Genomic DNA, 17,233 nt, shown 5'->3' on the forward strand with positions numbered 1-17,233 from the left:
CTGCTGCCACCGCCGGCCGGGCAGCACCATCCGCGCCCTCCACAGCATCGGCGCTCGGCAGCTGCTTATCCTCTAGACCCCCTCCCGTGCCAGCGGGAGGCTGCGGGGCGAGCCGGGGGTGCTGCCGGCGGGCCGGTGCTGTTGCCGCGGTGATGCCGGGCAGCCCCCCCCCGGCCGTGCCCCCGCCCCGCAAACATGGCAGCGGCGGCGGCGGGGCGGCCACGGGCGGCGGCGGCTCCGGCGGGGAGCGGCGGCAGGTGAGGAGCGGCGGGGGCGGTGGCTCCCGGCCCTGCCCGGCCCGGCCCGGCCCGGCCCGCCCTGCCGCCGCGGGCCGCGCGTCCGCACCCCCGGCTCCATCCGCAGGCCGGTGGGCGAGGCGGCGGCGGCGGCGGGGGGCGGGCTCCCGGCGCCGCCAGGCAGCTCCTCCCTCCTTCCCTGCCGGCCGGGAGCCCCCGGCGGGGTGACAGCCCTGCCGAGTGCAGCCGCCCCGGCCGGGGCTGCGGAGCAGCGCCCGCTCCCGCCTCGGCCCGCTCGCTGCCGGCTCGCAGCGGGGCCGCCCCGCGCCCGCCATGTGGAAGCTCAACAAGAGCAGCAAAGTTCTGCTGGACGACTCGCCCGAGGAGGAGGAGACGCGTCCCCGCGGGCCGCCGCCCGCCGCCGCCTTCGCGGCCCCCCAGGTAGGAGCGCGGAGCCCGGTTCGGAGGGGTCGTGAGGCTCGGCCCCGCTCCCGCTGCCCCGCTCTCCGGCGGCATGAGTAATCACTTTTCCCACCCTGATGTGCCGGTAGGCTGGCCCTGGTCGGAGCTGGAAGTGTTTGAGCGGATCGTGCGACTGTCACCCGGTTTTTGGGGTGCTGACTGGCCTATCCAACCCTGTTTCCTTCCAGCAGCCGGCCTCCGACGTTTCTGGGACTTGCTGCCCTTCATTCCAGTGGCTTCCTACCGCAGGGTACTTTCTCTCCCAACCCTAGGCAGAGGCACCGCAACCCATCTGTTAAGCACAGTACATTAAACATGGATGTTTAAGAACATAACTTTATTTGCGCTTTTGTGTAGAGCCCTGATGTTTTGGCAGGATTGTTTTTTTTTCTTTGGTTTTACTGATGGTAGTTCACTGTCTTTAAATAGCTGCAATCTTGTTTGAAAGCTTTTGTTGTTAAGGGTTAAATTAAATGCCAACAGTGACTTTCTCAACAAATATAACCTGAAGGGAAGGTTATGAGTGGAGTATCAGGGAAAACAACTAAAAAAATGTTTGTTGACTTGCTTTCAAAAACTTGGTTGCAATTAGGTATCCATCCAGCCTGTTATGCTGCCCAGTACAGCTTAGTGCTGATCTTCTGTTGCCACAGAGTTACTTTAGATATTGAATGAGAGGGTCTGAAGTAAGCGGTTGCCCGGGGTTGCAAAACAGTGAGGTTTCTTTTCAAAAGCCTTCCCAGCTTTCTACCCCATATTTATCTTGCCTATCTTTCTGAAAGAGCTTGAGTGTATCTGGATAAGTTATCCTCACCTTGAGTTTCTGGTTGACAGGTGCTGTGAGTTGTCAACACGTGTGGCAACTGCTGAAGAGCAGCCTCTCCCAGTCACAGCAGTTATTCTCTCCATCTTCCAGCAGCCACAGCCACCAGTTTAGCCTTGTCTTGCCCTTGCCCCCCAGTAAACAGTAGAGCCATAGCCCTTGCTTCTTCTTTGGCAGCAGCTGGGGAGTCATACGGATGACTAGGATCTCCTCCTGCGGAAGAAGAATGAGCATTCGTTTTGGATTCACTTCCCCTCAGTGGAGTAAGGGGTATTGTGGGGTTTGAGGTAACCTGAAGTATCTCCCCCAACCTCTCATAGAACATCTAACCTCTGCCTCCTACAATAGTTCCTATCCTCAGGTGCTTATAAGCTTCCACAGGATAGTTCCTATCCTCAGGTGCTTATAAGCTTCCACAGTTTCTGCTAAGCTGCTGACTTGTACCATCATAGCCCTCGTAGACTTGCTCACCTCCCAAAACCCTTCTCGAACACCAAAGGTCACCAAAAGCCTCCAGAAATCCCACTGACTCCTCACTGCTCCTCTTCGCTTCTACTAATGATTTGAGCCCCCTTTGAGGCTCCTGACCGTAGCCTCCCAGTCAGGAGAGGATTCTTCAGACTTCTGTCCAGACAATTCTCCCAGCCCTCTACTTTAGCAGCAGAGGCTGGAGTTTGTTTATTTTTTTTTTGTCCAGTCCAATTGTGTTTTACTGTTCTGGGCCTCCATTCCATTAGTTGAAGTCTCAAGTTGTAATGGTGATGACAATGGTTTCTTGTGCAAAAGGTCTGCATTTTCGTTAATTTTAAGAAAATTCCTTTTCAACTCCCAGTGGAAATGGGATACTGATTTTAGTGTTGAGTGGTGGCAGGAAAAAAAGAAATCATTCTAAGTCACTAAATGAAATATTCTTGAAGATAAAGGATTCAGTACGGTTAGCACAACTGTAGTATAGCTTGGCACAGAAGCTGGAGTGAAGATTATGAGCTATTAGTTATTTTGCCTGTTAAAATCAAAGTATTTTGAAAGGAATGCAACACCCTGCCCAAAATATTTAGCAGTAGTCATTTTAGAGTTTATGTATGTTTTAAGGAAGAACAGACTGTATAGAAAGCTCTGACCACATGATTGACATCATAATTCTCATGATCAGTGCGGCTTTTAGGTCAGCCGTAGGTACAATGGCTGGGACAAGTGTCAAGGGAACCAAATGCACTTGTTCAGCTTGCTGAAGCTGACCTGGTTCATGTTCCTTGCTTTTAGTATTTGAAATTCTTAATGTTTCATCAGATCCTGTTTTTTTCTCCCAATAATATGATTGTAAGGGAGTGAAATCCAGTAATGTGTTGAGGGATTTGGTAATGATCTGCACTCTCTGCTTCTGCATCCGGACCTGTGTCAGCCAACCCTCTGGCTTTGGAGGACAGCAGCACCATGAGGGCTTGGAGGAGTTATGGGGGCAGTTCTTGTGGTGCCTTAGCTGTGCATGGGGATGCCTCAGTGCGCGTGTAAGTGTTGTTATGGTACGGCCTGCTGTGAATGACGGATTACCTCATCGAGATGAGAAGAATCCAGGACGTCCCTGATTTTTTATTGTTAGAGCCAAAATCTAGATAATTAGTGTGAGTGCTTTTTAGTAAATTAGGAAGCCCAGCTTTAGATCTCATGCAGAAGCTGACTGTTAGATTTAATTTCCTTTTCTGATACATCATTTGGTAAAAGAGGAGATGAACCAGACTCATTGTGTTTTGACTTTGATTTATGATATGTTGTTTTCCCAACAACCATATTTTGTCTTTATTTTCATTTTTAATAAACAATTGGGAAGAAAATCCTTAAGCTTCTACCATTCATGCTATAAATAAGGCTGAAACTTTTTACTTCAAAGGCAAGAAATGGGTAGTCACATCTATGTCATTAAAGCAAACCACGTTGGAAGTATTCCAGTATAATGAAATGTTGGTGCTGTATATTGTTTCTTCAAAGCTGAGAAAGAGTGAAGGAATTCTCACTGTGCAACCTAATAATTAGGACATTGCAGTGGCAGACAGCAACAAAGAATTAGTCTACTATAAGTTTAAAAAAAAAGCCCAACACAAAAAACCCCTTTGTTACTCCAGAGAAATTTTAATCATCCTATTTAGATATGGAAGCCTGATTTGGGCTTAAGCAGACATTTGAAATTGTAGACGTTCATAGTTCTTAAATAGAAAAGCCTAGTTTGATTTAAAAAAAAGTTTTGACAGTTCTGGTTTTGTGTTATACAGAATGGTTTGATTTTGTTCCAGGGGAGAACAAAAACAAATTTTAGAACATGAAAATTGCAAGGGAGGGAACTGTCAGCCTCTGGCCACTTTTTAGCAAAAGTTTCTACATACATTCAAGTACTTTGAATTGTTAACACTTATTTAAAATAGTAAGGTGTTTCCTGAGATAAGAAGGACAAGTAAATTTTGAAACAGTACTTGTGTAAATAAATGTGTGGATTATTGTGAGGTTTTTTTAGACCAGACAGTTTTAGACTGTATCTTAGAAGTTAATTTTAATTTATGCTTTGAAGCATAAGTATTTTTAATTTACGCAATGAAGGTGCTTTATTCACTTAAGTTATAGCTTATACATGAAGGTAACTTGACATGCATAAATAGTACACACACATGAGATGAAATTAATGTGTTTTGTGTGTGTGCCTCTCTCTAAAAATATGCTAGAAATGTACAGAGGTGCATGCCAAACTTGCGTTCAGTTTGGAATATAGTCATTATGTTTCAAACTGTAGTTGTTTCTTTGGAAAGAGAAAACTGCTGGGTTTTGATTTCTGGCAGGCATTGTTTTGGCAGTTGTGCTAAGTTCTTCTTGATGCAATCCTACCATCTAATCAGGTCTCAGAGATGTCAATGCTGTGTCAATATTGCGTGTAACTCTGACGTAAAATGGAGCTCCACATTAAAATATATCTATATATTAGGGAAGGGGATGGGTGTCAGGCTGACCTATATTATCTAATGAAGCTCTGTCTTTCATGTAAAAATATTTCAGAGCCCTAGCCTTGATCTGTTCTCCCAGTTGTATTTTTTGTTATGTTCAAAGAGAATATGTGCAAAAACATGTTTTATGCTGAATTTTGTTTAGACTTGCTCAGGATGTTTGAAGGTTGGCTATACAGAATTTTAGTTATCTCTTTTAATGAAGATGTTTAAGTGTCTGGTACAATTTTAATTTCTGGCTTTCATCTTGGAATGAGTTGAACTCAGACAAGCCCTGCAGAAATGGGTGGGAGCTGAGCAGCTTTTCTTATGTTTTACTAATACGTTGAATAAGGGTATTTTTTAATTAAAAAAATAAAGTAGAAAATGTTAATCCAGCTAATGCCTTTCCTTCACTTTCTAGCCATTTCTGTGTGTCTCAGGCTTTGCCTTCAGTACTCTAAAAATCCCATCATACCTTCTCCTCTCTGCTAGCCTGTTTTTTTTCCTCTTCATTGGAGTGGTTCTTGTGACATTTCAGTGGCATTTTCCTGGCTAAAATCCATCACCTGTATTCTGTCATCATTCTTGAACATTAGATTTGTGGTACTGTCAGCGAAGATTTTCCCGAGCCTTCCTTGGCCTGCCTTTCTTGCTTTTCCTCCTTCTTGTCACATACCATCTTTCAGCAGCTTCTTGAATGGGTCCTGTTTCTTTCTCACAGTCTTTCTGGAGCTCTACAGAGCTGACAGTGTCTTTTGGGGCTTTCAGCTTTCTAAGTTTTAAATCCTTTTCATTTTTGAGGTACTTCACTTTTTAATGTATACTGTCATTTTTTACACAGTTGACTGGGATCAGATCTGTTTCTCACCTCTTATCCCCTCTCTGTTGGCTTATTCTTACTCTTAGAAGTCCACAAAGAACATGTTGTCTGATTGGTCTCCTATTACAGACACCATCACTATATTTTTTTTTCTTTCAGTCAAGCCTCTAACCTGCAAGTTGTCGGTGGTTTTTATGTATTGTGTGAAAGAGAATTTGTGTCCTAGACTTCATTGTTGTTTCCTCCATGAATTCCAGGTCAGGCCTGCTTTCTCTCTTTTTTTTTTGGTTTTTTTTGTTTGTTTTTTTTTCAATTATTATTTTTTCTTGCTGTCTAGACAGTTGAAATTCTTGTGCAGACTGTCACTTCCCATATTGATGGTGATTACTTCCTCTGCAGCTTCTAATACCTATGTTGTAGTTTCCCATCCCCTAGTTCCTGTAAATTCCATTGCTGATATTAGTGTTGTTGCTTATGGCATAAAGTTTAAGTCCTCCTCATCCTTCAGATTCCATTTCTTCAGCTGGCCTCCCTTTGTTTCAGGAAATTTGCATTTAAATCTCTCTCCTTACATTCAGGGTTTTTCTTAGTGCATCCCCTTCCTCTCCCCCATTTGTCACTTTCATCACCTGTTTCTTTCCTCAGGCCTGTTCTGCTTTACTGGCTCTGATTGCCTGGCTTTGCCAGCAGCAGCTGTGTCTGCCCTCCTCCCCTCCAGCCTAACACACAACTGTCCACTCCCACTGATCCACAGACCCACCAGCATCTCCTCCTCTACAGCTCTGCTGAGATCTGCTTTCCCTAAGTTATTTGTTGTGTCTTCTTGGGGTTTTGGGAGGTTTCTGGAGCCATACTCTCCTGCCAGTGCTGGGCTTCCTACCATAAATATCCAAAGTAAAATGTAAATGGTTTTTGAGAACAAATGAATCATTTTAATTCTTTACTGTTAAAGTAGGTTTATAATGTTTTCCTCACTTTTATAGCAACTATTTGCCAGACTGTGTGAGGACATCCATAACATAAGTAGAGTTACTAGAAGTTGCTGAACACTTTACTAGGTAGACTTTTTTTCAGCTCTGTCATCATCAAAAGTACATTTCCAACAAGTTTTGCTGCTGGTTCTCTGTGAGGAGCTCCAGGAAAACGTCTGTGTGATCACTGCACGTGTGATAAAAGCACACATCAAAAGGAAGCTGTACGTGTGCTGCTGAACACTAAAACAAAAAATGATGCATTCAGCCCATTTTGCAGAAACTCTACTAGGAAAATATGGCCATTACTCATCCAAGACCTTTACTGGAGACATGTAGTTTAATGGCAAATTTCATGACTGAGCAAGAATTGTATGTCAGCCACTGTCTCTTGAATTAGCATCTGTTGGTTTGTTTTCTGGATAAGGAAACAGCAAATATTATTTTCTGCTATGGCTAAATTGTTAAAAATAACTGACAGATTTTCAGCTGGAAATTTCATCAAAATTGAAAACTTTACTGGAATAGTTGAATTATTACAGAAATTGAATTAAAATTTATTATCTGACCTTATTTGTTTCAGCTTTGACACTGATGGTTTTTTGATCTTAATAGAACTGTTCCCATTTCATGAAGGATATTTGAAATATTATAAATTAAGTAAAACTAAATTCTTAATGGCATATGAACTTTTAAAATATTTTAAAGTGATTAATCTTTAATATTCTTCCAAAAATATTTCAGAGAAGCAAAGTCTGAGTAAGATGTATTATAACCTCTTACTACAGAGATACACAGTAATGTGAACACTTAATAGAGTAACCTTGTGTATTGATGTAAAAACAGAGCATAGGAACCTGGTGTTCCAATGTTTCTCTTTGTAATGCCAATAAAATTCAGAACTACAGAAGTATTCTTGTGTAAATACTTACATTCTGAAATTAATCTTCTCTGGTACACTTGGCCATTTATATCAATTGACAGTAAAAATATGGAAATAATTTAGGTATTCTGTTTTAAAATGTAATGGAATGTGAAACAATAACTGAAGTGGTTGAATGAAACAGTTTGAAAATGCTAAGCAAGTTCTTAACAGCTGTGGATTATAAAGAAAAGAGCCTCATCTTTTTTATGAATACTGAAAAAATTAAAATTATTTGAAAGATGAAAACCAGTTTCCCTATGTTTTCACCTCTCAGTTGGTCTGGTGAATAGTAGGCAGTTATGAGAGACTGGAGCCTAGAAGATGGAAGAATTTTTAAATATGTTGAATGGGTTTTCTCCTGTACCTGAAGTAGTCACCCAGACTTTTTAAATTTAGTGGAGTGAAATGAGTTCTTTAAGAAATGGTCTGAAGAATTACATTTCAAAAGCATGTTTCCAAATTAGTGTTGTCTACAAACTATATGCCAAAATTAAAGTATATTCTTCAACACGCTTATATTTTACATGTTATTTTTCTTTTTCATCAGAAGTATTTTCATGTTTGCTGAAGACTAGCAGAGGAAACTTGCAGCATAGGAGTCACTGTCACTATTTAGATAGTTTATTGTCATAATAAAGATGTTTTTCTAAGTGTAGGGAGCAATCTGGTGTGGAAAAGTATTGTTTATAGAAGAGAAAAAATGAGTTTAAAATACCATTTTACTCTTAAGCAAGACTTCAGAAATGCCTAGGTTAATACTTTTCATTGGTGACATTAAAAGGAAATTTTCAATTTACACCATCTGCCCAGATGGCTGGTTTGATTCACTCATTGCTTTAGGGACATACAAATGGAAGATTGAGATCTAGCAGCAGATGAAATATGGACGAGCCTGATCACATTATCTTGATCTCAGTCTAGGATATCTCTGCCAGAAAGGAGCAGAGGCAGTTCACAGTTCAGCACTGGAGTTTTTCTGCTGAGCACATAGCCTCATGTCCAAGAGGAAAGTGATGTGTGACTGAGTAATGCAGCCTTTATTTCTTAAAATTGAAAGCCTTGTTTTTCCTTAAAGGCATGTTCAGTTTTGTGTGGGTGTTCAGGTACAGTTCAGCTTTGTTTTTCAGCTGTGTTAAAGGAATATTGAAATTAGTAGAGCTGTTTCATTGCCCATTTACATTTGATCACTGTTGCATCAATTTCCTAACTCAGAAAACATACATCCATGCATTGAATTTTTCCGGGTGTATATTACAGGTGCAGCAAAAAAAAATGAGGCCAAATGCCATTGATCTTCTACTGAGAACTTTGTTCTTACTCAATGCTTGTGAGTGTATTTTGTGTTGGTGTTGATTCCGTTCTAAACTTTGATAAACAGAGTGGCTTTTGCATTAATAATCATCTTTAGTCTTGTTTACTTTATTTTACGTTATAATTAAAATCTTTCTCAAACCCAAGGAAATATTTTCTTTTGTTAGCTGTATTTTAAGATGCTGATTTGACTGTGTGATCTCCTCTTCCCAATCTGTGTTGTTTCTGGTCAAGACTGTGTATATGTAGTTGTTCTACTGTTTGGTTTGTAATCAGTATTTTGGGAATCTTTCCAACTTCAGAGGTTGACTTTCAGGTTTGTGATTTCCTGAATGATTTTTAAAATATTTTTTTTAACCCTTCCCCTCTCCTATCACTAAAATATCTAGTAGGGTTTGTGGAGTACTAGAAATTTTGTTAAATTCTTCCCTGGAGTGTATCTCTTCAGGTGCTGTTTGTTTTGGGATTTTTTTTTCTACTGAAAGGGTACATTTGTGGTACATAATCCTATTTGCACTTACAGGCATGACTACCTAGACTTTATATTACACCCAGTCCTTGATGAGATGTGATGATAGGCAGAGGGGATGCAATAAGTCAGTAGAAGGGTGAAAATTGGCTCCAAAAGGACCTACTATTTTAACAATAGCTTGTTTACTCTTATGTTTGGACAGCTAATGTGTCTATGTGTGTATGATAGGAAACTCCCTCAACTGGGCAGAGAAAATCAATAATATATCATTTTACTTACTAAAGCACAAGAAGGGCATGCAGGACAAAATGATGCTAATATTTCCCTTAACTCTTTGATGTTCAACATTCTTGATCATGGCCTGAATTATGAAAGTGAATGATCTGAAGAGACTAATTAATTACTTTACCACAAAGGAAGCTGAGGGAAGCAGATTACAATTTTGATCTCTGTACAAAAAGGTTTGTGTGCTAGTTGAATTAGTCCCTTGAGTACCTTATGGTTTGCAGTATGTCCAACAAAAGGGCACTTGTTTCCTTATGAAAACACTCTGTGCATACCAACCTTCCCCTGCCAGAACTGGAGGGCTATTCAAGCTGCTGATCAGCATTTCCCACTAGTGTTAGCATTTTCAGCTAGAAATATCTAAATACTGCAATGTAGTCCAGGTTTTTCCTTTAAATTGAAGTAAAACAATGAATTGTCATACCTGTAAACCAACCAGACTAAAACATACTGAAATAAATTATAAGTGTTCAGCATCACTATGTGTTATGCAGCATGATAAAGAGTGAAAATGAGTTTTTTTGACATATAGCTGTACAGCATGATAAAGAGTCAAGATGAGCTTTTTTGACATATAGCTGTACAGTAGATTGTCCTCTAAAGAAAATTGATTAACCAAATATAGGCTTCCTCATCTCAGAATGGTAACAAAAGCAGGGAATTTGTATTAGGAGAAGGGTGTAATAATGTGCATCACTTAAAAATACAAATTATTCTGTGGGTAACAAGGGAAGATGGGTCGTAGTGATGTCTCATCTTTCCTTCTGGGTTCTTCTCGGTGGTGACATAAGTCCCCTCCCTCCCTCTGCTGTTTTCCTCTGCTTTTTTTTTTTTTTTTTAATACAAAGCCCATCCCTCCTGCAGGGTGCACAGGTCCCTCCCTGCCATGTGGGCCATGGCTGTTTCTGAACCTTTATACCTGCTCCTCTCCCATTCTGTTCTTGCTGTGTGGCATTTGTCTGCTTCTCTCTGCTTTCCTTAAGGATGGATTTTCCACAAAACATTTTCACATCTAGTCTGTTGGAGATGACTGAATTCAAACCTACTGGCTGTTTTTGAGGAAAGCATGGGATATATGGATGGACATCACAAGCACTCTGCCATTATCCAAGTCTCCTTTTTCTTCAGCAGTGCATTTAAAAGGAGACTATGAATACTTTATTGGTCTTCTGCCCCAAAAAATGTATTTTAGGGATTGGATTCTCACCAGTTTTTCTTGAGGGTTTAATGTATTTCAGTCTTTGTATTTCATCTCTTTAAACTTTGTGCTGTCCACTCACCATCAGCCTGAGTTGCATGAGTATAGTTGCTGCAAATGTGTGTCTCATTCCTTAGGTGGTACCACTTTGTATAACCATGAGTAGTAGCACTGTATTAATACAGAAACACAGTCACAGTTGTCCCTTTTTAAAAGAAACAAAAAAATACCCCCTTTTGTCTACTATTTATTGGTAATTACATCTTTTGTTGATGGTGATATTCACATTCTATTATGCTGACTCCCTAGCCCTAAACGGTGCTCTTTGCATCTCGTGGTTTTCCCTAAAAGCTTTTACTGTGAAAATGCCTTGTACTTTTGCTTCCTTGTGTTCAGCCTTGCTAGAGGCTCCATGCCTTCACACTCCATCTTTTCTCTCTTCTGGAACATGATCTCTCTATGCACTTTTGTAATTTTATTTTCCTTCCTAAGATACTTGGAGAGCTGGAAGAATTAAAATGAGAGGTGTTATTTCTTTCAAAGGTACTAACAGTGTCTTGTTTGTTCTGGAGGTAGTATTGTTGGTTGTCGAAACTGATAGTTCTGCCAGCTCTGGATGTCTGAGAATTTCTCCTCTTACCATATTTCCCCTTGGAGCTTTCTTAGTTCTTGTTGATTTCTTTCTGTTCTTGGGAAAAATTTGGATAGAACAGATGATATATTCTCTAGCTTGTACAATGTCCTAGCAGAGACTCCATCGTGTTAAGTTTAGGACTTTGCAACCTCATCCAAAAGTTGGAGAGATGGGAGTGTTAAGGGGAAAGAGGGAGACTTCTCAATAGCATGTGTGAGCTGTTTCCATTTAAAACATGGTCAATGTTTCTCTTAAAAGTAGAGGTGTAAAAAAGCCAAAAGGAGTGGAAGTAGTTGAATTTAATTTGAGAGAACTACACAAATCTTAACATTTTTGGTATCATATCTACGGTTCTCCTGTGTTAGACAGCTAACTGAATTCGGAAGTTATATAACTTGTTGCAATCCACAGGAAGCAATAGTCTCATTTTGAATGATAATACGAGTTCCTGACTTTGTGTTCTACCCCAGCAAGTAAATCTGGCTATCTAAAGCTCACTGTATTCCAACATACAAATACTATTGGAAGTATAGAGCAGTGCTCTTCCTACTCTATTCTAGAAATGCTCTATCCTTGTCCCTTGTATAATATAAAGTATTGCCTGTAAAGTAAGTGGAAACATTAGTATGTAAATAAATATATATAAAGAGATATAAATAAGTAAATATATTAAAGAAAACAAACATGGAAATTGAAGCTGGTCTGTCAAAATGAAGCTGATACATCTGGGTCCCCACATAACTAGAAATAACATAACACTTTTGTGCTGGTTTTCTCACCTCTTTCTGATGCTGTTAGCAAAGTGAAGGAGGCCTTTGGCAATGCATCAGAGCAAAGATAATGAGTGTTTTAGGTGTCTTGGGATATGTGCATGTGGAGTTGATACTCCTTAGCATTTACTTTAATTGAAAAGGAAGGAGTTGATAAATTTGATTTTTAAAACAATAAGTGGCTGACATAATCAATATATGGACCAGAGTGAATACTGGAGATTTTGTGAAACTGCTGCTTCAAAGAGACTTTGCACTTTTCTGTTTTAATTCTGTTTTTTTCCTGAAATGGGGTTAAATATTTTTGGTCGTATGTAGTCATATGTTATGTTTGTACTTGGGACTGTAGTCATTTGTATTTGTAGTCATATGCAGAGAAAAAAAAAAAAAGACAACATTTTTTTCATTGAAATACAGAGTGAAGAAATTGAAAATTGCAGATTTCCTGAATTCTGTGTCAGACTTCCTTTATCTCTGACCTCTAAAGTACTCCCAGCAGTGATCTTACTTGCCACGTCTTAAAGAGAGCACAGATAGTAACAGGAGGGTCTGACAATACTAACCTAGTAGTTTAATTCAGAGATGGACAGAAATGCTTCCCCCCTCCTGAATAGCCTTCTCAGGCATTTAGTACTCTAGTTTTCTTCTGAAATCTACAGTTGTGCATGGAGGGGAAAGAAATGTGGAGGAAGGTGTTTCTTTGAGTTAAGGAAATGTAGAGCTTTTTAATATGAAGGAGGAAAAAATCCGGGGACATTCCTCTCCCCCCAGCCCACAGACAATGCATAAACCATCATCTAGTACAGTATTTAGAAACTCAGTGCAAATCCAAAAAATTAAAATACTACCATTAAGATAAAATCAAACTAATTGGACTAAATTTTTTATGATGCAAGGGTGTTTCTCCCTTTGTGCTATGGGGTTTTGGTTCTGTAAGGGTTTGATTTTTCATAATTCTAAGTGTAGATTTACATTTTAGTAGTGGTGTTCACTTAGTTTTGTGCTGTAATCATGTTTTGTCAATTTTATTTTATGATGTGTCAAATAGAATAAAAGCATTTGTGGATAGTCTAAAATGTGTCAGTGCTTATTGTCAAACCAAAACTGACTATGGGCCTTTTTTATCTTTATCCTTCTTTTGAGAATAAAGACCAGTTTCTTCAAGATGAAGTTTTATCTTCAGTGTCACATCTTGCAACAAAGGTAAATACCTGTTCTTTGAAAATGTAACATTTCATATCATAAATATATTTCAGTCCATGTGTGTTAGAAAGTTACCAGCACTTCATGGACAGCTGATTAAAGAATTTATATAGTTCATTGATGATTTAATAATTATGTATGATCCTTGGTCAAGGGGTTCTCATTGAAGTAATATTAGTAGTGCAGAATTAGTTGGAAAGCTCCTTTATTTGCTTTCATTAGTGGGGAGTGGAAAGCATCCTGATTTTTTTTTTTTTTCCTCCCAATGATGGCAATTAAAACACAAGATGAAAATAAGAAGCCACAGGAATTACTGAAGTCTAAAGAAGCACTAAATTCTAGCTGCAACTGGCATTAAAAACATGAAAAGTAGAAGAGTTTGGGGTTATTTATTCCGTTATATGTCCACTGGCTCTCTGACCTCAAGAGGTTATGGATTTTATTTTGTATCACTTTCAGGAGAGAGAAGTAGGCATGCAAGTTAATTTTTTTTACCTTGATATGTGTCCAAGAATCTTCTTTAATGTTCTCAAAATACATTAAGTAGAAGATGAAAGAGGTGGAAGTTATTATGATAAGCTAGAGCTTGTTTTGAAATTCCATAGGTATAAAGAAAAGTATTTTAAAATATGTTCATTAGTGTAATAGGATACTTTACATTAAAATGTATAAACTGAACATCTGTGTCTGTTACTTCTTTTTGTTCTGCTTCAGATGCAGCATGATTTTCCTTGAAAATAGAAGTCAGATTGTACTGTACCTTTCCCAATCTTTTGAAGAAGTATATTCTTATTTATGAAAACATAAATTACCATGTATTTTATACCAAATGATAAATGTTTAGGGAGAGAATCTTAAAACGAATCTATTTTCTATTGCAACTTTTTTTGTCCCTTTCTTAGTCATTCAGGAAGGCTTAGTGTGTGTGTGTTCTGACTTATAAAACCAGAAATGTCACCAGATAAACCACTGCCGTATTTTTGTCTTTTAAAGTAAAACCCTCTTTTCTTAAAAATGTATTTTCAAGAAAGCACCTTATCCTTCTCATCTTCTCTTTCTAAAAGCAATTCTGTGTTTTATTTGCTTGGTCTGTTGTCTTAGAAGCTGTCAGTACAGTGATATTCCAGAAGTTCTAAAATTTTAATATGTTAATAAAAGGCTGAGGAATTGCATGTGTGGCCTTCCCAGTACACACATGTCATGGGTAAAGTGGTCTGCACGTTGCAACAATGTGGTGATGAGTAGCAGAATTCTTGAAGAAGAAGGTGGTGGATGAATTGTGTGTGTGTTCATTAGGGAGACAGCCTTCCTGGTCTCTTAAAGCCTGAGTTTTAAGACAGTGTTGATGCCCATTTGCAGAGGAAAGCCTTTGACCTAGGTTTGGAGGTCTAAAGGTGGGAGCTAGTCCTAAAGAATGAGCTTGGAAAATGGTCTTAGATCCTGCACTTGCTGGAGGCTGCCCACTGAGCACTGAGGACAGGCTGATTGCAGTGCTGAATTTTTCTAGTTCTCACATCACAGCTCTCTTGAAAGGCAAGTATAGGTGGTTAAAAAACCTCGTGACCTCCCAAAGTGAGGAGCCATGAGGGCTGCAGTGGTGCTCTGCAAAATGCAGAAATATGGAACCTGTGTTCACACTCTGCCTCGATGTGTGAATTAGAAAGTAAGTCTATGAGGAATGACTGAGGGAGCTGGGAATGTTTGGCTTGGGGAAAAGGAGGCTTGGGGAGACCTTTACAACTACTTGATTGGAAGTTGTAGGCAGGTCATGGTCAGCATCTTCTCCCAATTAGCCAGCAACAGGACAGGAGGGAATGGCCTCAAGCTGCATCAGGGGAGATTGAGGTCGGACATCAAGAGGAATTTCTTCACTGAATGCATGGTTAGCATTGAAATGGGCTGGCCAGAGAGGTCATGGAGTCACCATTCCGGGAGGTGCTCAAGGAATGACTGGATGTGGCAACTCAGGTTGACCACCTGATGTTCACTCAGACACAGTGATCTCAGAGGTCTTTTCCAACCTAAACAATTCTATGATTTGGCCTCTGAAAAACACAGTCTTTGGGGATCTCACCGCCATGCTCAGCTTCTGAATTAAAAGTATAGTAGAAACTTCATCTACAGTTATTTTTAGGCCAGATTTTTAAATGAAACAAAGTTTTGAGAAACGAAATAGATCAAGAACCTTAATGCATGCACATCCATGGAACCTGATGAGATACATTTGTAGGTCCTAGGGAACTGGTAGAGAAGTGGCTGAGCCACTATCCAGCGTACTTGAGAAGTTATATGGAAATCTGATGGATCTCACTGACTGGAAAACGGAAGACATGACCCCGATTTTTAAAAAAGGTTATAAAGAAGGGAACTGCAGACCATTCAGTCTCATCTCTGTGCCAGGCACGGTCATGGAGCCAGTCCTCCTGGAAGCTATACTAAGGCTAATTAAAAATAAGGGGGGAGTTGGTGACAGCCAACATGGCTTCATTAAGGGCAAATCATGCCTGACAAATTTAATGACCTTCTACAACTATGTTACAGCATTGGTGAATGAGGGAAGAGCGACTGATGTCATCTCTGTGGACTTGGGCAAAGAATTTGCACAATATCCATGTCTTCAAACTGGAGAGACGTGGATGTGACAGATGGATCATCCAATAGATAAGAAATTGGCTGTATGGTCACAGGCAAAGAATTACTGTCAGTGGATTAATGTCCAAGTGGAGGCCATGACAAGTGATATTTCTGAGGGATCGGGGTTGGGACCAGGCCCGTTCACCATCATTGCTGGGGACATGGACAGTGGCATTGAGTGCACCCTCTGCAAGCTGGTGGATGGCATCAAATCGTGTGATACTGTCAGCAAGCTGGAGGGAAGGGATGCTATCCAGAGGGACCTTGGCAGGACAGAGATCAGCCTGTGTGAACTTCGTAAAGTTCAACAAGGCAAAGTGCCAGATCCTGCAGCTGGGTCCTGGCAGTCCCAAACACAAGTACAGGATGGGTGGAGAAGGGATTGAGAACAGCCCTGCTGAGAAGGATTTGAGGGTATTGGTACACAACAAGAACCATTGGTCTGCACATCAGAAGCTGGCTGACTTGAGAAAATCCCCACCACCACCACCAGTGCTTGAATGTCTGTAAGACAAATTTGGAAGGGGATTGGTTTTTAAATTTTGGTTATCTGTCTTCTTGCTCATTTTGGAGAGTTTTCCTGTCATGTGGGAAGAATGCTTCTTTAATTAAAGCTGATTGGCATTTTTATAACTGTTGAACACCTAGTTGTAACTTTATTGAACTGTAGGGTTCAATTGTAGCCCTAGCTTTTTATTTTAGCTTCATTTTGTTTTAGGGGAGGAGTGAGAGAAACTGTGGAACAAACAATTATTTCTTCTCAGTCAAGTTCAAGAGGAAAATCTGTTCTTTTTGTTTATGTTTATATTTATAAAAATTTTCTGCAAGTGTTTTGTGAAGTGCCTCTACTTAACTGGAGAATTTTGATTCACCAGTTGTCAGTCCTCTGTGAAAATACTTGTTAAGGTCTGCTGAAACACAGTCCAAATATAAATTTCTGGAAATCTCATTTCATACATGCTGAGCAGTGCCTTTTTAGGGATTAGCTGCTTAACTACACAATGGTATTGAAAGTGCTGGTTCTCACTGCAGGTGTACAGCAAGAATGCCCTGTAATTGCTCATTTTGCTTGCTAAGACTCTGTCATGTGGCTTGTTCTAGCCTGCAGAGAGTGATTTCTGTGCTCCAGAGCCCTGCTGGCCTGGCAGTCTGGAAGTAGAAGAGTCTAACAGGAATATTCTGAAAGTACCAGTACCCACTCCTAAGGCAGTCAGGGTAAATTAAAACATACTTGAATCTCTTGCTTTGCAAACTGCTTGTCTTGTACCTCTAACTCTGTGACCCACAGCTTGTTATTATTCTTTGACTTGATTGAATTTTTTCTCTCTCCCATTATAAGATATTAACCTGTAATAACTACATCCATCTGATGTACAAGTTTACCTGTTTTCAGTTAAATTTACACCATCTTCCTGTTTAGTATCTTCCATCTGTATCTGCATACTTTTTTTGGCTGCAATAAACTTTTGAAATTTGCTTTTAGTACTGAACTACTTTGGCTTATACCCAGCTGTTAGTAT

The 17,233-nt window shown here is 40.1% G+C and overlaps 1 protein-coding gene across 2 annotated transcripts in view; it reads left to right on the top strand.

The window, feature by feature from the left end:
- Window positions 1-447: 447 nt before the first annotated feature.
- The window catches only part of TDRP (testis development related protein), a 28,391-nt gene continuing 11,605 nt past the window's right edge, over window positions 448-17,233 (top strand). The window contains exons 1-2 of one of the 2 annotated variants that reach the window (XM_059842804.1): window positions 448-677; window positions 13,020-13,079. In XM_059842804.1, the coding sequence (XP_059698787.1) occupies window positions 570-677; window positions 13,020-13,079 (168 nt within the window). In that variant the 5' untranslated portion in view covers window positions 448-569. The remainder of the gene's footprint in view (window positions 678-13,019; window positions 13,080-17,233) is intronic. The other variant, XM_059842805.1, reaches the window with a different exon arrangement.

The sequence above is a fragment of the Haemorhous mexicanus genome, chromosome 3, assembly GCF_027477595.1.
Source record: "Haemorhous mexicanus isolate bHaeMex1 chromosome 3, bHaeMex1.pri, whole genome shotgun sequence".
In the NCBI taxonomy this organism is placed as follows: Eukaryota; Metazoa; Chordata; class Aves; order Passeriformes; family Fringillidae; genus Haemorhous; species Haemorhous mexicanus.